This window comes from Mustela erminea, chromosome 5, assembly GCF_009829155.1.
Source record: "Mustela erminea isolate mMusErm1 chromosome 5, mMusErm1.Pri, whole genome shotgun sequence".
NCBI classification, from domain to species: Eukaryota; Metazoa; Chordata; class Mammalia; order Carnivora; family Mustelidae; genus Mustela; species Mustela erminea.
Genome location: NC_045618.1, coordinates 109,092,461 through 109,117,511, shown reverse-complemented (window position 1 = coordinate 109,117,511; position 25,051 = coordinate 109,092,461). Strand labels below are relative to the sequence as shown.

The following is a 25,051-nucleotide window of genomic DNA, read 5'->3' as shown; positions in this document are numbered from 1 at the left end:
TGGTAAAAAAAAAAAAACTAGAACATGAATTCAGATGATTTTCAACAAAAACCTATAGCCCATTCATTACAATACCAGCAATGATCAAAAGTCCTAGATAAGGAGATAATTAATAATCTACACCAAGGCAATCAAATACTACAATATGACATTTGACTCATGTAATCAGGGAACCCCACTGACACAGTTAAAAATGGATAGTCCAAGCAAGGCAAATCGGCCTTCATCCAAAAGGCTGATACATGGATACTAGAAAGGAGAGGGAGTTTTCTTTTCTCTTTTTAAAATACAAACTGTGGGGCACCTGGGTGGCTCAAGTGGGTTAAGGCCTCTGCCTTCAGCTTGGGTCATGATCCCAGGGTCCTGGGATGGAGCCCCGTTTAGGGCTCTCTGCTTGGCAGGGAGCCCGCTTCCCCCACCCTCTCTGCCTGCTTGTCATCTCTGTCCAAAAAAAAAAAAAAAAAAAATCTTAAAAAAAAATAAAATAAAATACAAACTGTATGAATGCAGGCATGGGAATGCTAGGTGCCATCTTTCATACCATACAGATACCCTGTCAGTGGCTGAAAGAGGCCAACATGCAAGTAGAACAAAGGCATATAGGCAAAGTCATATTCAAGAGAAAGTCAGGAATTAACACTGTGAGGACACCACTTGAGACTCTGGATTTAACTGTCCTACAACCAAAACTAGACTGTGTAAGCCAATAACTGGCTTTCCCCTTAAACTAGCTTGAGCTGTGTTTCATCACTGCAATAAAAAGAATCCCAATACACTTACAAACTCCCAAGTTAGAACTAACTGTTCTAAACTTCCAGGAAGTTTGGACCTTTTTTTTTTTTTTAAATGAAAATAAGTCATTTCAATTATTTTTTTAAAATCTTTTAAAATAAGTTACCAACTAAATGGGACTTTATCAACAAAAAACAGTTATAGACCTTTTTAATCAAGTATTTTTCTGAAAACACACTGGCAGATTAAATCTTTCTAAGTCCCTAGAAAAACTTAATTCTCATTTTAGAGGAGCTTAACTCACTTCTCATAAAGCTTCCCTGACAACTGTTCTCTGTTGTTAACTTTTAAGCTGGTTATTACACACAAACAAACCCTTAAAAACACAATCTCCTCACCATGTCCATTATCATAAAAACATAAGATAACAAATGTTGGGGAGAATATGGAGTAATAGGAACCCCTGTGCACTACTGGTACAAATGTAAAATGGTGCAGTCACTATGTAAAACAGTATGTGAGTTCCTCAAAAAAATCAAAAATAGTGTTACCATATGATGCAGCAACATACTTCTGGGGATATATCCAAAAGATTGAAAACAAAATCTTTAAGAGATATTTGTACATCTGTGTTCACAGCAGCAGTATTCACAATAGCCAACAGGTGGACGCAACCTAAGTGTCCACAGAAAGATGGATGAATAAAATGTGGCAAATATTAGCCTTAAAAAAGAAGGAAATTTTCACACATACCTACAACATGGGGGAATCTTAAAGACATTATGTTAAGTGAAATAAACCAGCCACAAAAAGACAAAAAACTGCATGATTCCACATATATATAAGGTATTTACTAATCAAATTTATAGTAGAATGATGGCTGTCAGGAACTAGGAGGGGGAAACTGGGAGACCTGTTTAAATGGTTACAATTTCAGTTTTACAAGGTAAAAAAAATTCTGGTTACAGAATGTGAATATACTTAACACTCTTGAAGTGTACACCTAGGAATGTTTAAGATGGAAATTTTACATTATATAATATTTACATTATATATATATATTTTTAACCACAATTAAAAACCTCACAGTACTTCAAAAGCTATGGAAAAATAAGTCATGAGGAAATCACTTAAATTTTCTTTTTATAAATTTAGATTTTATGTCTTATATTTTTCTGAAAGGGTCATGTCTTGCAAATGATATGGGTTTGATAGTTTTTTTTTTATTTCAAAAAACATGAATTTTAATATAAAACTCCATACACATACAAAATAGTTAATTCCCTTTTTAAAAAAGATTATATTTATTTTAAAGAGAGAGGATACAGGGGGAGGAGCAGAGGAAGAGGGAGAGAATCTCAGCAGACTCCCTACCAGTGGAGGGGTGATGGGCTGGATCTCAGGACCCTGAGTTCATAAAATGAGCTGAAATCAAGAGTCAGATGCTTAACGGACTGGGCTACCCAGATGCCCCCCAAATAATTAATTCCTGATGCTCCAAAAAATAGATAGGGATCAAATTATTTTTAAAATTCCAAGATCTAGTTATTTCAAAAATTCTTGCCAAACTCTTACCCAAAATACTGAGCAACATGATTGACTTATCTTAGCTTCAATTTTTTTTTCTAGTTCTATAGTTAAGCAGAAAACATACACAACACATATACTGCAAGTAGCAGAAAGTGGGTTAAAATCCACCAACCAGATAGTTAGTTCCACCATTAAAAAAAAAGATAAAAAAAGAATATTCTTATGAATTAAAATCAATTTCTTAATAGAGAACAAATCCACAACACATATTATTTTTTCCCACTTTAGAAACACTTATGTTAACAATCTTAGGTTAAGTGTCTAAATTATAGAAATTGTATTTTATTTTATTTTTTTTTAAAGATTTTATTTATTTATTTTACAGAGAGAAATCACAAGTAGATGGAGAGGCAGGCAGAGAGAGAGAGAGAGAGGGAAGCAGGCTCCCTGCTGAGCAGAGAGCCCGATGCGGGGCTCGATCCCAGGACCCTGAGATCATGACCTGAGCCGAAGGCAGCGGCTTAACCCACTGAGCCACCCAGGCGCCCCTAGAAATTGTATTTTAAGAGGACACATTTATGAATAAACACAGTAATCTAACCAAATCTTTAATATCCACATATGGTAATAGTTTTTTTTACCACCAAACATAATAAACTGTTATGGGTTCTTCAGAAAACATCAATAGAGACTAATCTCCCTCAGCCTCCTACACACATTCTTGACATACAATAATAGAATAGAACCACAAAATCTTAACTTTGAGCCCATACAAAGATAATGGAAATCAGCAGGTAGAAAGATTGAACATTCCCCAAACTGCACAAAATGCTTTGTAGTGGACCACTGATATGAACTACCATAGCACAAGTAAAAGAATGTACAAACATAGACTTCATACAAATCAAGCCTCCAAAATTAGACTAATATAGAGTGTGAAGCCTTGCCTTGAGAGAGAGAAGCCAATAGTTTTAACTGGAGAAATTCGAAAGTTTTTCTATCACGCAGGCTCACATTCTTTACTGGGAGTATTTTGTTAACTCATGTTTAGCAAAGATAAATATAAAATTGTCTACTCTAAACTGTGGTGTTGAGACAAAAAATGTTTTAAGTTACTGCCACCCCAACACTATAGTGTCTTGCACATATCTTGCTGAAAGAGTAGTGTATGTATTTATGACTCCAGTCTCTGAAATCCAGAGTAAATTCAAGTGGCCTATTTGTGGAGGAAGGAGGGGTATACAAAATTGTGAAGAAGGGGATAGAGAACAAATACTCAAGAATAATTGGTGAATCATGAGAGACTATGGACTCTGAAAAACAATCTGAGGGGTTTGAAGTGGTGGGGGGGGTGGGGGGTGGGAGGTTGGGGTACCAGGTGGGGGGGTATTATAGAGGGCACGGATTGCATGGAGCACTGGGTGTGGTGAAAAAATAATGAATACTGTTTTTCTGAAAATAAATAAATCAATTTAAAAAAAAAAAGAATAATTGGTGCTAGATGCCAACATAACCCAGGGTGTACTGTTTTAGATGGGAAGGAACCCTCCCTTCTCTTTAAATCTAAATTCAGTGTTAGTCTTTTCATTTTTAGGAGACTTAGAAAAGATGCATGAAGGTGGGGAGGAGAACTAACACAAGAAATATCTGGAAACACCTGCAAAAAAAAAAAGTGTGTTTAAATGTTGTGTAAGTTCAAACTAGAACAATAGGTAACAACTATTTTCAATTATAGTGTTACCAAGATTCCCAAACCAGACAGACACTGAACATTATCTCATTTAATCTTCACAATAACCTCTGAGATAGTTGCTATTATTGTCATCATTTGAAAAGGAAGAAATAGGCTCAGAACCATTCAGTAACTTGCCTAAGCTCACAAAGTTAACAAGTGAAAAAACTGAACTCTTAGTTCTAATTAAGAGGTGTCTAGGTCCAGATCCTATGTTCTCAAGTACCAGGCATGTTCTTTTTCAAAAAAGAAAATCAAAGTAAAATTATAACAAGAAGAGAGCTTACTAATAGAGAGCTTCTTGACTTTTAATGACCAAAAGTTAAAGAAGTTAAGAAATGTCCATTCTCAGAGATTTTAATGATCCAATAACTAGTTTTGGATACTGAAAGAGTTTGGCCTGAAACCTGGAAGAGAACAATAAACCACTTAACCTTCCCTTTGAGATCTAAAAAATTGCTATTAAGGTGCTATTAAGTCCAGTCCCTACCTACTGCTAAGGCATCAACATGACATTCCCTGTTAAACCCATTATAACCATACCCATCCTCTGTTCTGATTTCTTCCAACGCTTCAGTTTTTGATTTTCCTAGACCTTCTTTCAAGAAAACAAGTTCGCCTCCCCAACCTGGGCTCAAGAGCACATTTAAAGTGGAAAAACTGTAAGAAGAAAATACCTTTTCCCATAATCTCTCAGTTACCTTTCCAAAAAGTTTTAAAATTAGTCAGAAAATGGTAAAAACCACAAAGTGATAAAAAAAAAACTTTAACAAATAACATCTAAAAGTTGAGTAGCCACTTACTGTTTAACTTCCAAGTTATAAGAACCTCTGTATTAAGAAACATGACTCAATCTGACCCAAGTTTGCTGAATTTTCAAATGAGAATATTTTTGAAAATAACAGATGGGACTGAGCAAAAATCTAAGAATTGATTTAGAATTGGGAGTGATGCACAGTAACCAATTCATTTATATTAAAGCTGCTTGTGATATCCCAAATGATGAACTGCAAAGGAAAAATGAGTACAATATTACATATAAAAAGGGACTGGTGCATAACTTGATGCACAATATTAATATGATTCAGCATATAATAAGGACTGAAAATTGGCACTACACAGAGGTAATCTGCTTTAGGTTTATAATCTAGCAGCCTCATCATTTCATCAAAAGCACTGTAATCACTTCTGCAACATTATTGCAATTAATTCCTGTCAACTCTTGGACTTAAGTCTAGACCTGTCTACTCACTTTTTGAATTTTATAAGAGCTTTCTCCGGTGTACACAAACTGAGAATTTATCATTCCACTAAATAAAAACCAAAATGGTATCTACAAAACAGCAACACCACCACCAAGTTTATCTTCTGCTGATACTGATTAGGAAAGTTAATCTCTCCCAGAAGAGTAGAAGGATTTTAAGGAGTAAAGCTTCTACTAACCACAACTCTTATAAATCTCCAATTCCTGAAAATGATTTCCACAAAGGTTAAAATACCCAAAATGTACAAATTGTGTGTATGGGGGTGGGGAGGTGGAATACTCTTAATTCCATTGGTTCCACTTACAATTCTTAATCCTATAATGTACCACCTAGACTCAAACTTGAAGGGGTTTTAAAAACTTGCAATAAGTTCTAGCAGAATGATTATTTTCGTCGGATAAATCCAGAAGGTTTTCCTTTAATATACTTTAATTTCATGAAAATAAAATAGTTCTAAAAATGCTGAAGTTACATTTCATTTGCTGCGATCACATCCTTCCCCCCCCCCATTTCATTAATATTGTTTGCCTAAATTCTGCCGGCCCCTATATTTTTACTAAGATACTTTTAAGAATGAATGAGGCACATATTAATTTATAACGTCTGGGCTCTCTTGACAGCTGATATAAATACAAGTACCCAATTCTGACGTTCTCTTTAAAATGTGACGATTTCTCCAAATTTCCGTTACTCTCTCAGTCTAGACGAGTTTTTCAAGGCGATTAAAACAAAGCAAAACAAAACAAAACCTGCACGTGCAAACTAAAGTTAGCATCTGCAAGCCACCGAGACAAATCCCTAATGCACAAAGGCAAAGACCCCCGCCGCGGCTAGACAACCGCACGGCCAGATCGCATCCGACCACGCGAGCCCTTCGGTGGGAAACCCAGGGCCCCGAGCCCACAGGGAAGCCAGGACCGGCGCGCAGGGTCCTCCCCGGGGCCGAATTTGCCAGGGAACCGGAGAGAATGGGGGCGGGAAGGAGCGGAAGCTCGGGTGCAAACGGCGGCGACCGAGCTGCGGCTCGTTTCTCTTCCCGGGGTTTTCGGGCTAGGGGAAGTCCACCCGGATGGAGGTTGAGGGCAGGCCGGGTTTTCACGGCGGGCAGGAGGGCGGTGCGAGGCCCAGGCGGCCGGGAGGCGAGGGCTAGCCGGGCTCGGCTCCCGGCCCCCGAAAGCACTTTCGACGCGTCTCCCACCCCCCACGACAAGATGGCGACGTGGGCAGCGGGGGAGCCCGGCCGGCGAGGCTGGGGGAGAGGGGAGGGGAGAAGAGGCAGAAACAAAAAGGCGCCCCCCCCCCAACCCCGGAACGCTGAGGCCGGCCCGCGAGCCCAGGGCGGCGGGCGGGGGCATCGGCGGAGAACGCGGCCGGCGGAAGACATGGGCTTACTTTTTCTTGTCGTTCGCGCCGCCGGCGCCCTCCATGGCGAATCGGTCCCCGCGAAGCCTTCACGGCCGGCCGCCCCCAGGCTCGCTCCGGCCTAAGCGCTGGTTCCCTCCGCACGCGAGGAGAGAAGGGGAGGCACGTCCAGAGGTGGGAGGTGCAAGGCGGGAAACCCCTCGTAAAACGCAGGCAGGAGGAGCAGGAGGCAATCGCAAGGGTCCAGGTCCGGCTCCGAAGAGCCTCCCCTCCGGCTGCTTGTCAAGGCCCGGCCCAACGCACTGGCCGAAGCGGCGACGAGGCCAATTCTCGCGTCCCCTCAGACGAGGCGGTTCTGTGCACTGAGGAGCTGAGGCAGCGGCAGGGGGCGGACAAGGGCGGAGGCGCGCTCGGCCACGCGCAGGGGATAAGGGGAGGAGGGTGTCGGGGGCGCGCCCGCCCGCGGAGCCCGGCTCGCGCACACGCAAGCCCGCCTCACCTGAGGGGAGGCGGGTTCCCTGAGAGCCAATGGCGAGGGACGCAGGCGGCCAGTCCCACCCCACGTCTGTCTCGGCCAATCAGGAGGCGGTCAGCTGAGGCACAGCTGGGTCGCGCTGCCGCGCTCACGTGCTCGTCTGTGTGCAGCTGCGGAGGAAAGAGAAAGGAGCTGGGGTGCGGCCAACGTGGGTCTGGGGACGCTCTGCCTTCTTAGGGATAGCAGCGGCTGGCTTTGGGAGGCGCTGCTGAGAAGGGATTGGGTTTTTTGGGTCTCAAGCCTGCATCACATTTCCTGCTCCCGGTGCAGCAAGTCTCCCGCTCTCTTTTTCTTCTTCTATGGCTGTGTTGTGCAGGGTTGCCGCCGGCTCTGCTAAGTTCCAGTTTAACAAAGCCGACTTTTCGCGTCGTGGCAGAAACCCCTTTCGACCCTTCGCTTAGATGTATTCCAGTGGGGTTTTTCTTGCCAGATTATCCAACCACGGGCCATGTCACCAACCGCGCTCTTTGCCGTAGCACACAAGGGTACAGTCCTTGCCCACTACATTTTTCTGTGATGAAGTTTGGTTACTGGATAAATGCAAATAAAAATGTAAAGCAAACAAACCCCTCATGCTGTAAACTTCTCAAGGGAAGTAGTTAAGGTAACAGGGAAATTTTTAAAAATCTGAAATTATTTTGGCATTTACCAATAGGGGTAAGTGGCTTTAATAAAAGAGCATAAACCAGAATTTCAGGGAAGGAGGAAGAAAATGGCTTTAGGTAGGTTTTCATTTTACTTTCTTGTTGCTTGTAAAAGAGCCAAAAATAATCTTAGACTGGGAAAAAATGAGACTCATTACCTTTAATTCATTGTGGAGACTGAAAAGAGGAAGGATTCTCCAAACCCACCACCCAGAATTGGGCAAGGAGGAGACTGCTGAGCCGGAGTTAACTTGATGTGGTGGCGGCCAGTATTGTCTGCTTGCTAACTGGAGTTTGCAATCCTCTGAGTAAAATTTAATCATTTTTTGGATTTGAAAGTACATATTTAAGGACTGTCAGTCTTAAACAAAGAATGTATTTTGAGTTCAACAAAGAATCATTGCACTTTCATCTCCACTGGACACTGGATTATTTTGCTTCTCACATTTGTCTTATTAGTGACATTTACAATCCTGCTTTGAATTGTATATTATTGTGGATATCTGTAGTGGATTCAGTTATATTGATGTGTAAAAACAAGGGTCTATATAACATAGCACTAAACTGTTAACAATGATTCATAAAGCACCTTATTTTAACTGGTCAGTAGACCCATAAAGGTATAAAGACTGATCTTAATGTTAGTTGTTTTTTTGTTGTTGTTGTTTTGTTTTGTTTTTTAGATTTACGTTGCTGAATGATACGTTTTCTTTAAAATTACCATTGGAAATGCCTGAAAAGGGGAAAGGACCAAAAATATTTACTCATGTTTTGTTTTTTAATTCTGAAATGGATAACTTGGGAAAATACAAACCTTTTAAGATAACATCCTGAAAACTCAATGTTAAACATAGTGAGTGATGCCAGTCAGGAGTAAGTTTGGATATAGACTCTGACACTTACTAACAAGTTTTTAAATTTCTCAGTGCCTCAGTTTACTCATGTATGTCTATGTCAAAGAATTATGGCATAACTCAGCAAGCTAATACATTGTAAAGCATGTACAATAATACCTGGCACATAGTAATCAGTTAATAAATGTTAGCATTAGTATTGTAGGTGGGGTTTTTTTCCATTATTACTCTTAGTATTATCCCCAGATTTGTGCCTCTGCTAGTAATAATTACTTGGGCCTCTGCCACAGTTCAGCAAGTTTTAACTATCCAAGAATGTCTATTACATTAATATAAATCCACATATATTCTCTATTTTCAACTTTGGAACTGCCCATGGGTTCCTATTCTTGTATGTAAACATGATGGCAGAGATCTTCTATCAGTTTCTTTCTCATTATACTTGTAAGAAATTCTCTTTAGCCAGTGATTACAGTCAAAGTGTATAATGTTCGTTATATAAAAACAGAGCATTAAAAAAAAAAAAGATTTTATTTATTTATTTGCCAGAGTAAGAGACCACAAGCAGAGGGAGCAGCAGGCAGAGGAAGAATCACGTTCCCTGCTCAGCAGAGCGCCTACTGCAGGGCTCCATCTCACGACCCTAGGATCATGACTTGAGCCAAAGGCGGATGCTTAACCAACTAAGCTATCCAGGTACCCCAAGAGCATTCTGTAATAGCCAATCTAAATCACTGAAGAAACAATCTGAGCATTTCAAAAGTTTCAAGCAGAAGGATAATTTAATCAGCAAAAGATATTTTTGAACATTCATTAAATTTACCTCCAAAATATGTAGAATATGCTGTTTTATGTATGTGTGAAGAAATATGTATGTATATATGTTTATACACACATATACGTATATGAGCATGGAAAGCAGTAATAATCAGTTTGGTTTCACATAATTACAAATGAGCCAAATAGTATTCCATAATCCAAACAGTCCTGTTAAGTAACAGAATTTGAAAAAGCAAAGTTTTCTTGGAATAAAATTTTAAATCATTCTCTTTATAACCACCTATTAATAAATGTATTTGGATTATTACAATTTAAATAATCCTTAGTGAATAGTCTTATTTATTCCTTTTGTAAGTGTTCAAATTTGAACCCAAAATACTCTGCAGAGCTTTCTACGTAGACTGACAGATGACTTGCAAATGACTTGACTCTTAACCCACATTAGTACGAAGCAGGAAGTTGGGCAGTGACTGAGGAGGAGGCAAGGTAAAACTTGAAATTTGGATTACTACTAAATAATATGGAGCATTGACACTTTTAAAGAGTGAAACACGTCAGATTCAGATAGTTTAGAATGTATCAAACTATATGGGAAGAACTTGTGGTCAGTTAGTGAGTCTTGTCTTATTATTACCCGTTCTTCCTCCCCCACCTTCGACCTTTGTATTCTAAGAACAATAACAGACCAAAAGAAGGAGATCATTTGGAAGGAAAGTGCTTAAGAGAGAACACATTAAAAAATCTTTTGTTTTTTCTTTCAAGGATCAAAACAAAATAAATACCTATATTTGTCTGAGAGAATAAGAATAACCTGAAAATTTTCCACTAGCACTTTATAATTCTGGGAGACTTTAAGCATAATTTTACCGAGAAATGTTGAAAAATTTTCAGTTTCTGGCCCAACATGTAAAGAGCTTGGAAGCTCCCATTCTCACAATAAGAAAATAAAGCTGAACAAACTGAAAACCAACAATTCTTCTTAGATCCATCAGAGAATTGAGGTCACTGAGCAAACTGCTGTCCTGAAAACTGAAGAGACAGACGGATAGAGTGAATCGCAGCTTACCGGAAGATCACGGTTTTACCAGGAGCAGAAGCCAGCAGCTGAAGCCAACATGACAGTTGGAGCAAATATCAGTGGGAATACTTTAAATTCTAATTGTGGAATTGCTGGAGGCTCTGTGTAGACCTGCTTAAGAGCTAAAAATTCAATGGCTCAGCCTTAGAGGTGTCCCACAACTTTTCTCAGTTTTACCTTCAGGAGCCCTTAAATACATTCTCACTGTGAAGATCTAAGAAATCTTCATGGGGGAGGGGAAAAATCACTTTTAAAAGTACTCCCAGAGTACTCTATTCTTCTTCTTTTTTTTTTTTTTTTAATTTTATTTGACAGAGATCACAAGCAGGCAGAGAGGAGGAAGCAGGCTCTCGGCGGAGCAGACAGCCCGATGCAGGGCTCGATCCCAGGACCCTGGGATCATGACCTGAGCTGAAGGTAGAGGCTTTAACCCACTGAGCCACCCAGGTGCCCCAGAGTACTCCGTTCTTCTTAAGAAAATATGCTCTCAAAGGAAACTATTTTGCCAAAGTCTAACTGACCATGAGGGGAGAAAACCCACTTCCGCCCCCTCTCAACTCAACTCAGGCTAAAGACAGCACTAATAAGAGGAATATAGAATGCTTTCCTTCCTCCCACACCTGACCATACTACCACATCAGTAAGGCTTTTGTGTAATGGTAGGGAATTGCAGCTAAAAGAACTGCAAACTTCAGACCCTATTTAAAGAGTCACTTGGGGACATCCAAAGACAACACAAGAAACAAAAACAAGGACAACAGAGGCAATTTTAGCCTCAGACACCACAGCTACAGCAAACAATAATGCAACCTAACTCTTAGCCAAATAAACATAAAACCTCATCGTGAAGTTCTATCTACCTAATCTCCTTAGACCTGACATAGCATATCTGGCTTTCAACAAAAAATTTATAAGACATATTAAAAGGCAAAAACACAATCTGAAGGGCTAAACCAAACATCAGAATGAGACTCAGAAATGGAGAGATTTTGGAATTATCAGACCTGGAATAAAATAGTTATGATCAATGTGCTAAGGGTTGGTTTTTTGTTTGTTTGTTTGTTTTTGGTAAGATTTTATTTATTTATTTGACAGGAAAAGGGAGAACACAGGCAGAGGGTGAGGGAGAATCAGACTCCCCACAGAGCAGGGGGGCTCAGTGTGGGATTTGATCCCAGGACACTTAAACCATGACCTGAGCTGAAGACAGTCGCTTAACCAACTGAGCCACCCAGGTACCCAACATGCTAAGGGTTCTAATGAAAAAAGTGAACAGATGGGTAATATCAGTAATGATATGAAAAAATGCTAGAAATGAAAAACAATGTAACAGAAATAAAGAATGCTTTTGGTGGGCTCATTAATAGACTGGACACAGCCGAGGAGAGAATGAAAGCTTGGAAGGATTATCAGTGCAAACTTCCAAAACTGAAATGCTAAGGAGACAAATGAGTGATAAAGATGGAACAAAATATCCAAGAACTGTGACAATTACAGAAGTTTAATGGAAATACCATAAGGGGAAGAGAGAGAAACATGAGAAATATTTGAAGAACTAATGACTAAAATTTTTCTAAAATTAATGACAGCAAATCACAAATCCAGGAAGCTCAGAGAATACCAAGCAGGATGAATACTAAAAAAATACTAATACTAATACTAATTCTAAAAAAATACTAATACTAATACTAAAAAAATCTAAGGTCAGACATAGCATATTCAGACAGAGAACCAAAGACAAAGAGAAAAATTTTTTTAAGGAGTTAGGTAGGGGATGAGGTAGAAATACCTATTTTAGAAGGGGAAAGAAAAGAATTACATTGGACTTCTCTTCAGAGATCTTGCAAACAAGAAGAGAGTGGAGTGAAATGTTTAAAGTGTTGAAGGACAAAAACTCACTGATCTAGAATAATGTTCCCAGTGAAATTGTCCTTCAAAGGTGAAGGAAAAATAAAAATAAAAAATTCTTGCCAGTAGACCTACCTTGCAAGAAATGTTAAAGAGTTAAAGAGACAAAGAAAATAATAAGGGTTGGAAACTCAAATCTACATTAAAAAAAAAAAAAAGAAGAGTGTTACAGAAAAAATAAATGAAGGTAAAATATTTTTTTAATTTTTCTTAGTTCTAACAAATAATTTGATCAGAAAAATAATAGTAAAATTATATTCAATGGTTATATCTCATGGACAAATGAAATGATTGACAGCAGTGTTAAAAAAGACAGAAGGGAGAAATGGGGAAAACTCTCATACCTATTTGCATTGCTGGTGAAGAAGTATAATGCTATTTGAAAGTGGAGTTGGATTAGTCACACTGCAAACTGTAGGGTAACCCCTATTTTTTTTTTCTCTATCCCACCTCTGTCCCCACCCCTTTCCTGGGCCTAAGTTTTTTTTTAAGTTTCATTAAAAAGAAGAAAAAAAGGTAATCCTATAGAATAAATCAGATGAAATGTTTATCTTTAAAACCAAAAAGGCAGAAAAAGAGTGGAATCCAAAAAAGAAATGAAGGACAAGAGCGACAGATAGAATCCCAAAGTTTGAATGAAACAAAAACAGAAACAAAACAAACATAAAAGCTCCTGAAATGAATAAGCAGTTATAGTGAGATTGTAGGATATCAGGTTAATATAGAAAAGTCAGTTGCTTTTCTGTATCCAGAAATGAGCAGTTGGAATTTGAATTAAAATCATAGCAGCACTGATTAGAGTTAACAATACTGTATTGTATACTTGGAAGTTGCTATGAGAGTAGAGTTTTCATGTTCTCACCATAACAAGAACAACAAGATGGTAATTATGTGAGGTAAAAGAGTGTTAACTAATCTTTTGTGGTGAGCGCTTTGCACCATATACGTGTATCAAATCATCACATTGTACACCTTAAACTTCCACAGTGTTATATATTAATTATACCTCAGTAGAGCTGGAGGGGAAAACTCAACACCATTTACATTAGCATTCCCCCTCAAAAGAAAGAAATACTTAGGTATAAATCTATCTTAATATGTACAAGACCTATGTGAGGAAAACTATAAAAATTCTCAGGAAAAAAAAATCAGAGATCTAAATAAGCAGAGATTTCATGTTCACGGATAGGAAAACTCAAACGGATAGGAAAACTCAATATTGTTAAGATATCAGTTCTTCCCTCAGTTTATCTATAGACTCAATGCAATCCAAATCCCTGGAGGTTACTTTTCATTGTCAACACACTGATTCTAAAATTTTTATGGAGGGGCGCCTGAGTGGCTCAGTCAGTTAAACGTCTGCCTTTGGCTCAGATCATGATCTCAGGGTCCAGGGATCAAGCCCCACATTGGGCTCCCTGACTAAATCTTTGAAAACAAAACATAAAGTTTATATGGAGAAGCAAAAGATCAGAATACCAAACACAGTACTGAAGAAGAACAAAGTAGGACTGGCACTACCTAACTTTAAGATTTAGTATAGAGCTATAATAATCAAGACAGTGTGGTATTGGCAAAAGAATAGATAAATAGAACAATGGAACAGAATAGAGAGCTCAGAAATAAACTCACACAACAATAGGCAAGTGAGCTCTGACAAAGGACTAAAGAAGGCAATCCATTGGAGAAAGTATCATCATTTCAACAAATGGTGCTATAATGACTCAACATCCACATTTGAAGAAAATGTATCTAAATTCTGACCTTATCACACCTTTCACAAAAATGAACTCAAAATTATTTTAGCCCTAAATGTAAACTGCAAAACTATAAAATATTCTGGAGATTACATAGGGGAAGTATCTTGGTGACCTTAGCTTCAACACCAAAAATATGATCAATGAAGCAAAAAGTAGCTAAATTAGATTCTATTAAGTTAAAAACTTTTATTTGTAAAAGGCACTGACAAGAGAATGAAAAGACAGGCCACATACTGGGAGAAAATATTTGCAAAACACAGATCTGATAGAAGACTTGCATATAAAATATACAAAGAACTCTTAAAACTCAATAGTAAGAAAATAGACAATCTGATTTAGAAATGGACAAGAGATCTGAACAGATGCCACACCAGAAAAGATATACAGGTGGCAAACAAGCATCTGAAAAGATGCCCCATATCACACGCCATTAGGGAATTGCAAATTTAAATAACAATGAGATACCACTACACATTTAAAATAACTGAAATCCAAAGCACTGACATCCAATGCTGGCAAGGATGTGGAGCAATAGGAACTCTCTCATTCCATTGATGGTAGGAACACAAAATGGTATGGCCACGCTGGAATACAATTTCTCAATTTCTTAAAGAGCTAAGAAGTGTTATCATATAATCCATCAATGATGCTCTTAGGTATTTACCAAATGACTGGAAAACTTATGTTCACACTAAAACCCACACATGAATGTTAACAGCAATTTTATCCATCATTGCTAAGAATTAGAAGCAACTAAAACTCACTAATAGGTAACATCCAGACAATGGAATCTTATTCAGTACTAGAAAGGAATAAGCTATCAAATCGCCAAAAGACATTAAATGCATATTTAGGAAGATAGTGAAAGAAGCAAATCTGAAAAGCCTTCATAACATATAATTCGAATCAAGTGACATTTTGGAAAAGGCAAAACTTTGGAGACAGTAAAAAGATCAGTGGTTGCCAGGAATTAGAGAGAAGGGAGAAGGATGCATAGGTAGAAGAACAGAAAGCTTGTAGGGCAGTTAAACTATTCTGTATGGGGGGGGGGGGACTATTCTGTATGATACCCTAATGGTGGATATACAACATTATGCATTAGGCAAAACCCATAGAACTCTATAGCAAGTGTGAAACTAATATAAACCATGGACTTTATTTTTTTTTTAAGATTTTATTTATTTATTTGACAGAGAGAGATCACAAGTAGGCAGAGAGGCAGGCAGAGAGAGAGGAAGGGAAGCAGGCCCCCTGCTGAGCAGAGAGCCCGATGTGGGACTCGATCCCAGGACCCTGAGATCATGACCTGAGCCGAAGGCAGCGGCTTAACCCACTGAGCCACCCAGGCGCCCCAACCATGGACTTTATTTAATAGTGATGTATCAGCATTGCTTCATCAGTTGTAACAAATGTACCATACCAATCTAAGATGTCAGTAATAAGAGAAATGGATGTGTTTGCAGGTAGAGGCAGAGGGACTATGTGGGAACTCTCTGTACTTACTGTTTTAATTTTCTATTAGCCTAAAATCATTCTAAGCAATAGTCTATGAATTATAAGACAAAAAAGGAATACCTTCCCAAAGTCCAGTTTTCATATTTTCCTTAATAAAGCAAAAAGCATAAATTTGTAAGAATAAACCTTGATAAAGCATCCCTTTGATTAAAAAGAAAAGTGGTATTTGGATTTTTTTTCCAATATCAAAGTCAGCCAAAAAATACTGAAAAGCCACAACTCCATAAAAGTTTTCATTTCTAAAAAGGAAAGTTATAAAAGAAAAAGAAAACACAGTCCTATCTTTTTTTTTTTTAAAAAGATTTTATTCATTTATTTGACAGACAGAGATCATAGTAGGCAGGGAGAGAGAAGGAAGCAGGCTCCCCGCCAAGCAGAGAGCCTGATGTGGGACTAGATCCCAGGACGCTGAGATCATGACCTGAGCCAAAGGCAGAGGCTTTAACCCACTGAGCCACCCAGGTGCCCCCCACAGTCCTATCTTTGTAAATTATTGGTAATACTATCTCCTGATATAAAAGCTTATAGGATTTCCGCATTTTTTTTTTACCTGTTGGATATCAATTGGTATACTAATAACCCAAAGAAAGATGTTTGTTAAGAATCTGCCTTGCCTGCTTTCTATCCCCATCCCAGTCCATACCAATACTTAGAGAATATTATTGTATCGTTTATTAATTCCATATACATTGTGTCCATTTCATTATGGGCCAGACATGTATTTTTTGTGTAATCTATAGGTTTGTGTGCCATTGCAGAGTGTGAGCTCCTTATAACCAGCAAACTTTTGTCTTGACAGCCCTAGAATCTGGGATGGTGCCCAGGCTATGAGAACAATCATCCTATCAGCACCTGTCATATTCTAAGCACTGAGATAAGCATTTTTATTTTTATTTTTTAAGATTTATTTATTTCTTTTAGGGACAGAGAGAGAACCAGAGGGAGGGGCACAGGGAGAGGGAGAAGGAGAGAGAGAATCTCAAGCAGACTCCAGGCTGAGCAAGGAGCCTGATGTAGGCATCCCACAACCCTGAGATCATGACCTGAGCCAAAATCAAGAGTCAGACTGTGTATCAAATTATCACCTAGGTGGCTCTGGGCTAAGCATTTTTAGATCTTCTCTTTAATTTAAGCACTGTGACATCCCTGTGAGGTTGGAATTGTGGGGGTCGTGTCATGGATCAGTAAGTTAAAGGTCAAAGAGGTAAAAATACAAAGTGACAAAGCTAGGAATCACTGGAACCAGGATCATAGACCATGACACTCCTTTATGGGACTTAAACTGTGTGTCAGGGAATGCTCAAAGCTATGGAAGGTGGGATGGGGAGGATAAAAACATAGTTCATCTTCCTAGAGTGTCAATTTCAGAATAAGGAAAAGTTGAATAATATAACTATGTGTATGATTGTGGGGTGTGTTATGCTTTTGGCTAGAAAAAATTCAAATTCAACAAATGAGCAGATACAAAAAAAATTTTGACCTCCCTCGCCTTTCCTTCTCTGTAGAGAAACTATTGTTATTAGTATTTTTGTGTCTGTCCAGAGATATTCAATTAATATACCAAAAGGTCTATTTTGTGTTCCTTCCTTTTTGTACAAATAGTAAGGCTAGTATATACTTTGACTACCTACTGAATTTATTTCGTATCGCAATATCATTTGAAGCTTATATCTCACTAGTTCACATATATCTAATATTTTCAGTATTTATTTATTTTTATTATTTATTTATTTAACAGAGAGATCACAAGTAGGCAGAGAGGCAGACAGTGAGAAGGGGAAGCAGGCTTCCTGCTGAGCAGAGAGCCTGATGTGGGGTTCGATCCCAGGACTCTGAGATCATGATCTGAGCTAAAGGCAGAGGTTTAACCCACTGAGCCACTCAGGCGCCCCTATTTTCAGTATTTAAAATAAACAAATGTATGATGACAATGCAAAATCACAAGAATTTTAAATTAAAATTAATGTAATGTTAATATCTATGAACAAATATCTCTCAATTTTGATTGCAAATAAAGTTGGATTTCTCTAAGCAGGTTAGCAAAGGGACATTTAACAGCTAGAAAGACAAACTTTTATATTATAGTTTGCTTTGACAAAACTCACCTTGTCAATTTCCTTATCTCTTTGTGAAAACTATCAAACTTAAATGAATTATAAATGAAAAAAAAAAGCCTGTATTTTACCTGTACTGACTATTCGAACCAGTTAAAAATTATTTTTTCTTTCTTTTGTCCTTAGTATCTTTAGACCTACCAGTCTGATTTTGCATATCATACATCATTTTTATCAGCTGCAGAGACATAAAACTTCTTCATTGTAAACAACTAATGACTTAAAAATCCAGTTCACACCAGCTCTCTTTCATCTGATTTTTATGAAGGTGAAGAGTGAGAAGGACACTACGAATCTAAGAATTCTATAGGAAGAGTTTTAAGAATTCACTTAATAGATTTTGAGCATTTCTGATTGTGATATGAATTAATATTATGTAATTATTCTTTGGGATAAAAGTTTAGATTTGCTCAGGGCACCTGGGTGGCTCAGTGGGTGAAAGTCTCTGCCTTTGGCTCAGGTCATGATCCCAGGTTCCAGGGATGGAGCCCCTCATCGGGCTCTCTGCTCAGCGGGGAGCCTGCTTCCAGTCCCCTCTCTCTGCCTGACTCTCTGTCTGCTTATGATCTCTGTCTGTCAAAAAAATAAAATAAAATAAAAAAATTTTTAAAATGTTTAGATTTGCTCACATATCTTCAAGTTCTATATACAGTCTGCTGATGTTCTGTCAAAACCTTGTTAAACAGTAAGTTCTTACAAGACTATAGCCCTGCAGAAATTCTGTGCATCTCCCTCAAACTTTGTTTCAATGCTATAAGGAAGAGGGTTTGTTTGTTTGTTTGTTTTTTAAATTATAATACAGGTATCCAGATGATAGACAATAGGTGAGAGAATCTCAGAATAAATCTTTGGACGGAAGTGCTTACTTTTTAAAACTGTATGTTACACTCATTCTCTCCAAAACAACTGTGATTTCTATCGGGACGAAAACGCTACCAGAACATTAAAAATGCCAGTGAGCATGGCATTTAAAAGCTACTTTTCCTCTAGATGTTACTTTCTACTACAAATTTTTCTTTTATCCAGAGCATTTAAAATAATCATTTTTAAGTGAAAAACTGTGAAAGAAAAATTATAGCAGAAAGAAAACAAGAATCTTGCATTACTTAATATTTATCCTAGCTTGGTTTTCTTTCCATGTACACTAAGCCACTGGCAACTCATATTTTCCAAATTTTGGGTGGATAATATTTTCCTTTTGATTTTCTTGTGGGTAATGCAGAAACATTAGCTGTTTGGCTCTTATATTGGAAAACTTACAAAGATTCCTTTGGTTAAGTGTGTTGGGACTTGCCTATAAAGAACCAGAGGCAGTCACAAGAAGTTGATTAATTTTATACCTGGACTTGCAAAGACAGGTTAGCTACTCTCCTGTATGAGTATAAATTACATGGCAATACTAAATAAGCCAAAGCTTCACATCATTATCTTATTATCAGGGCTCATAATAGTAAACATGCACTGTGTGGATCTTGGGATTAGCAGACATTGTCTATCATTACTTCAACCATACCTTCTAGTCCTGACCCTCACCTCCGAGGTTCCCCACTTCCCGTCCACTTTTCTAGGATTGTAAGGGACAAAAGGAAAACAATAAGTTGTTAAAAGTTTTTGGATTTGGACAGATAAGCATCTGGATTTATGAACTGTTTCTCTATACTCCCCGTGTGGCCAGAGAGCAGAACTTCTGTGATGCTTGCTGCATAAACATTCCCGAAGCCCTTTCCAGATCCCATTAGCAAGATCTGTGACAATTAGGTTTGGGGACAAGAATTTATCTCAAGGTGTTATTGCTGCTGGTACTTCATTGATACTTTTCGTTGGAGCAAAGATGAATCCCAGAGCTTAGCTATCTTAGGACCTGCAGGAGGAAATAGATGAGAAGATTACATTATGGGGAAATAGCAGTCTATCCTAAGACAATATTATATTGACATGGTAATGGATACATAAATATGTCCATATTTCAAAACATACATTAGGTGGTTTTATTTTATTGCATGTAAATTACACCTCAATAAGATTGATTAAAAGTGACACTATTATAAAAAGACTGACCACCTATTCACTTTGTCACTGGTCTCATTTCTGACCCTTTCTTTGGTATTATCTTCACCAGGCTACATTTCAATTATCAATTGGTTGACCACCTGACTGCTGCCTATATCCTAGTCCTTGGTTGTCTTTCTCTTATCTCTGTCTATGGCTCATTGAATCCTGTATCCCAGATCCATTTTTCAGAGCTTTACATGCCCTGCTCTCACTACTCCAACCAGGAGAATATATAGCAGTTGACTGTCAGCTGGCATAAAGGAGGAGAATTCAGGAAGATAAAGTAGCTGAATGAATTTTCTCTGCTCCAAAGTGTGAAGGGAAAATAAAATGGCCAGACACAGATGTTAAAAGATGGCTCTTTCCTCCTTCCTGCTGAAGGGCTGTTCTGTGCTTAGGAAATGAGTGTTACTAAAGGTCTGTAGTAACAATATATCTTTGTCACTGAGTATGAGCCAGATAGTTGAAGCATACAGGTGTATGTTTCTCATAGTAGATGTGGGCCTCTGTTGGTGTGTTCTTAGATGGAAAGGACTTGGAAACTATTTCTAGGAAGACTGAAATCTAGGAAGATTGAAGCTCCAGTATGGAGAAGAAATGTTCCAATAGAGACTTCCAAATAAAGAAATACACTGCCAAGGAGAGCATTAGCTGTGTATCCTATAAGCTTAGAGAGAACAGGTTACTTTTAACACATATATTGCTTTTATGGCTAGTGTTTCAGTAGAATATAAGCTCTATTATAGCAGTGATTTGATTGCCTTGTTAAAGGCTGATTTATGGTGCCTAAAACAGTACAGAAAAGGGGCCCAATAAATACCATTTTGTCGGTGTCCTAAAAACTGGGCTCTGTGAGCACTAGTATGTAAAACCCCGGGGATAGGAATGGTGTGAATGACTACCACAGAGCTTACTTGGAAGCCTGGAGAATAAGCCTAGTGGACAACTATTCATGTTGAATAACCTGTGAAAAGAGGTAATGTCCTTGAGGGCACTCTTCTATGATGTGGTGAAGTGAGTACTGTGTATTGACCAGATTTGGGGTTCCTGACCTTTTATATGATCCACAACTGAGATAACCTATCCTTCTTTAGGAGTCAATTTCCTCATCTGAAAAATTAGAGATTTGAGCCATGTAATCTCCAAAGTCCCTTCCAGCTCTAAAATTCTATGACAAAGCTCCTCTAAGTTAATTTATCTCATATATCCTTTAAAGGTTGACTGAAAAACACATGGTATATGTCATAGCTTACTGAGTAGGTGGAGAATTAAATTCCACCAAGGTAAAATTTTAATGAAAAATTATAAAATAAGAATCTTCACATGTGAATAGTATAGTTACTTATTTTATAAGCACTTTCATATCTATTTATCTGATTACCTGTTTGATAATCAAACTAATGTGAAACTATTTAATATGGTGTGGTAAGAAATAGGTTCACAGCATGAGATTATACAGAAAACTAGAGATAAGACTAGAAACCCAATTTCCAGAATCCTAGTTTTAGGGTGTTTTTTCTTTCTAAATATATAAGTACTTTTTAAGTTGCACAGTAAAATTCTTTATGCTTCCTCTGAGAATATAATAGGGCATCCTAGCTTGGCTGAACCTGAAATTCTAATACAGCTATAAGCAGAGACAAGCTACTTCCTGTCTCCCTACATCTATTTACATCTATTCCATTTGATTTGATTTATATGGATGCTGATAAGCCCTTGAAAATCACCGGGATGTCAATTATTGGATTTCAGACATGTATAGGCATCTGTAAATTGTGAAGAACTCAATGGAAGCAGATTATAATAAAAGAAAACTAAATCTCAAAGACAACTTATCCTATAAAAAGTCTGGTCTGGATTGGATTTAACAACATAATCTAAGTGATTGAAGAAGGCAGTTCAGGTTGGTTTGTTTGTACATATTCGAGTTTAAGAATGTTGCTGTGATACTGTTACTGGACAGAGGATTGTTTTTGAACTCAGGTTTGGCTGCTGTCCTCCAGAGAGCCAATATGCAAGAGACAAGTATTGGTTGGAAAGGAAAATTTGCTTTATTCAGGAGGTTTTTGGTGGCCTGGGAAAGTGGAGGACTCAAGTCCCAAAGACCATCTTACCCTTGCAGGAGAAGTCAGAGGTTTTTATTTATTTATTTAAAAAATTAAAAAAAAAATTTATTTTACAGGGGGTGGGCAAGAAGCGGGCAGTCTGGGGAGAGGGAGAGGAGAAGCAGAATCCCCGCCAAACAGGGAGCCCCCGTGTGGGGCCTAATCCCAGAATCCTGAGATCATGACCTGAGCCAAAGGCAGACACTTAACCTGCTTAAACGGACTGAGCTACCCAGGCACCCAGAGGTTTTTAAGGGAGAAGGCCCAGGAAATGGTGAAGGGACTACGCGCAGGAAAAGCCGGAGCTTAGCAGTTAATCATTTGTCCTTGCAAGGCTTCCAGAGTCCTCCACTCTGTCAGTAATCAAGGCTCCCAGGTGTCTCTCAGTAAAGGATACTCCTACAGCCCAACAAGCCAGGTCCTGGCAAGGCCATCCACACTCCTCCTGTATCAGGAGTCAAGGTTCCCAGGTGTCTGTTATTGAAGATACCACAGTCAGTGGTGGCTGTTATTGAGGGTGGTCAGGCCTTATCTTCCCAAAAGTCCTATCCTTTGTTTCTCAAGGCCAGCGGTCTGCAGGATCTCGGGGCAACTAGGTTAGTTCTGTTATAAATGATGGGGTTTAGGTCAGTAAGCAAAAAGTGCATAAGCCTAAAGTAAATTAACCCTTAAGACCAGTTGGAGTGCTGTTACAAGACCCCCCCCCCCCGCCCCGCCAAACAACATAATAAGAGGGGAGAAAACAGTTTCCCTTACTTTGCTGTTAGACTATTCCATGCAGCAAGGGTGGGGCACACTGGTAGCTGAGTGATTGGCAGGGATACGTACCTGGCATACAAGGTCAACATGGCGGATTTAGCAACATAGCAAAAGCAACAGCATTTCAGCAGATCTCTAGCAGGCACTTCCACAGCAGAGCCTGAGCACTGCAGGGGCCAGCGATAGTAAGGAAGTGAGGGACCCAGACTAATCAGTTAAGGTATGTGAGATACTCCTCTGGGACTCTCAGAAATACTTTGGGGAATTGGAGTTCTTACCTAAATAGGTAGGAACTTCTACTAATGAAATGTCATGCAGGATTATAAAACAATGAATTTTTTTTTTCTTTTGGATTTGGCCCTTAAGCCACACTGCTGTAGCTTGCTCTCTGGTTAAAAGTTTGACTTAAACTATCTGACAAATTCTTAACCTTATTTTTAGTTACTAATGCATTGATTTCAGTTAACTCCTGCATTCTGTTACATCATTTTCTCAGTCAACTGATTGAAAATATTTCCACTTTCTCAGTGAAAGTTGCTAAATTTGCATATTTATATAATATATAATTTCATCTGAAGTTGAAATGATACTTATATTAACTTTTCTGAAAAATTCAAACCATAGTACATAAGCTATTTTTTGTGTTTGCTTATCTCCTTTGCTAAATCTGTCTCCTTTGTTCTCTGAAAAAGAAATTATTTCAAAAAGGCTTACAAATCTTATTAGATAGTTGCCTTCAGGAAGCCATTTGACTTCTGTTTGCAGAAGAAGCCTCACAAGGTGTTTCTTATCGACATTAAGATTTATGCAAAGGTAATCATATTTGCTATTTGCTTTATTTTATTGATGGCTTTCATTGTAATAGTGGGATAAAGGACTAGACCAACCTTTGTTACAACCAGTTGATGCTAAGGCCCAGTGCAGTTTATTGCAAGAATTTCAGGATATACTTCCTTTAGGTGGGCTATAAATCTTTATGTCTTCCAGCTGTGCGATTTGCTCCATCCATCAGAAGCTCAGGGCACTTAATTCTACAATGTATTTGTTTCCTCAAACCAAAATTCTACAATAGCAAAATTAGATGCTCTGGTATAATTAGTTTCTAAAGAACATACAAACAACCCGCCTAATAGTACATAATCACCACAGAGACAGCAACAGTTGCCATTAAAAGGCCTTATTGACAGTAACCATATCTCATCAATCTGAATAGAAATTTTTCTTGCCTTTTTTTTTTTTTTTTTTTTTTTTGAGAGAGAGTGCTGTGTAGGTACATGGGGGGACAGGGGATGAGGGGCAGAGGGAAAAGAAGAGAGAGAATCCTAAGCAAGCTCCATACCCAGTGCAGAGCCAGACGTGGGGTTTGACCTCATAATCCCGAGATCATCACCTGAGTCAAAATCCAGAGTTGGATGCCTAACCAACCGAATCGCCCACGCAACCCAGCATTTTTCTTGTAAGTAATGTGCCAACGGTAGTTCTTTAAAATACTGGATTTTGCTGCATTGCTATTGAAATTGTAGTCTCCACATCATATAATAGTCTTAGAAACTGTATGAGTGTTACCAAGGTTTGGAATGATTTCTACAATTTCCTAAGACCCAAGCACTCCATTGTTGTTCATTCATGCGTTCTTCTTAACTAAAGAAGTAGCAGAGTTACATAGCTCAAAATCTGTTTTAAAGATTTGGAATATTATATACATTTACCTACTTTATCAAAATGTTTCATTTTTATTTTATTTTTTAAAATTTTATTTATTTATTTGACAGAGATCACAAGTAGACAGAGAGACAGGGAGAGAGAGAAGAGGAAGCAGGCTCCCTGCTGAGCAGAGAGCCCGATGTGGGGCTGGATCCCAGGACCCTGGGATCATGACCTGAGCCGAAGGCAGAGGCTTAACCCACTGAGCCACCCAGGTGCTCCTCACCATAGTTTTTAAGCACTCATCTTATATATATTTTGTGTATTGTCCTTGAAATCAATGTTAATGCTGCTCATGTAATAGCCAGGATCCAGTTAAGAGAAATGAAATATTAAGGACTATAATTTTGTTAGGTAGAGTTGAGCTTTAGAGAACTACAACCCATTGTAATATCTGTGAGGTTTTTTTTCTCCACCCAAGAATCATTTATTGTGGTTGTCTGCTAGAAGTATTTGTGGTAGAAGAAAATACATTTGTAGTTCATGGCCAGTCTCAAAGGAAAATCATCACGTAAACCTCTGGGGTTCTGGCACAAGGCCTTGCCTTCCATTGTGAAAATTATACACCATTCAAAAAAGTACTCAGTGAACTATTGGGCCCTGGTAGAGAGAGAGCATATGA

The 25,051-nt window shown here is 38.4% G+C and overlaps 1 protein-coding gene across 1 annotated transcript in view; it reads right to left on the bottom strand.

Moving 5' to 3' along the window:
• HIF1A (hypoxia inducible factor 1 subunit alpha) overlaps positions 1-7,063 on the bottom strand; it is a 41,590-nt gene extending 34,527 nt beyond the window's left edge. Inside the window, exon 1 of the mRNA XM_032344413.1 lies at positions 6,652-7,063. Coding sequence (XP_032200304.1) covers positions 6,652-6,686 — 35 coding nt within the window. The 5' untranslated portion in view covers positions 6,687-7,063. The remainder of the gene's footprint in view (positions 1-6,651) is intronic.
• Positions 7,064-25,051: the final 17,988 nt, after the last annotated feature.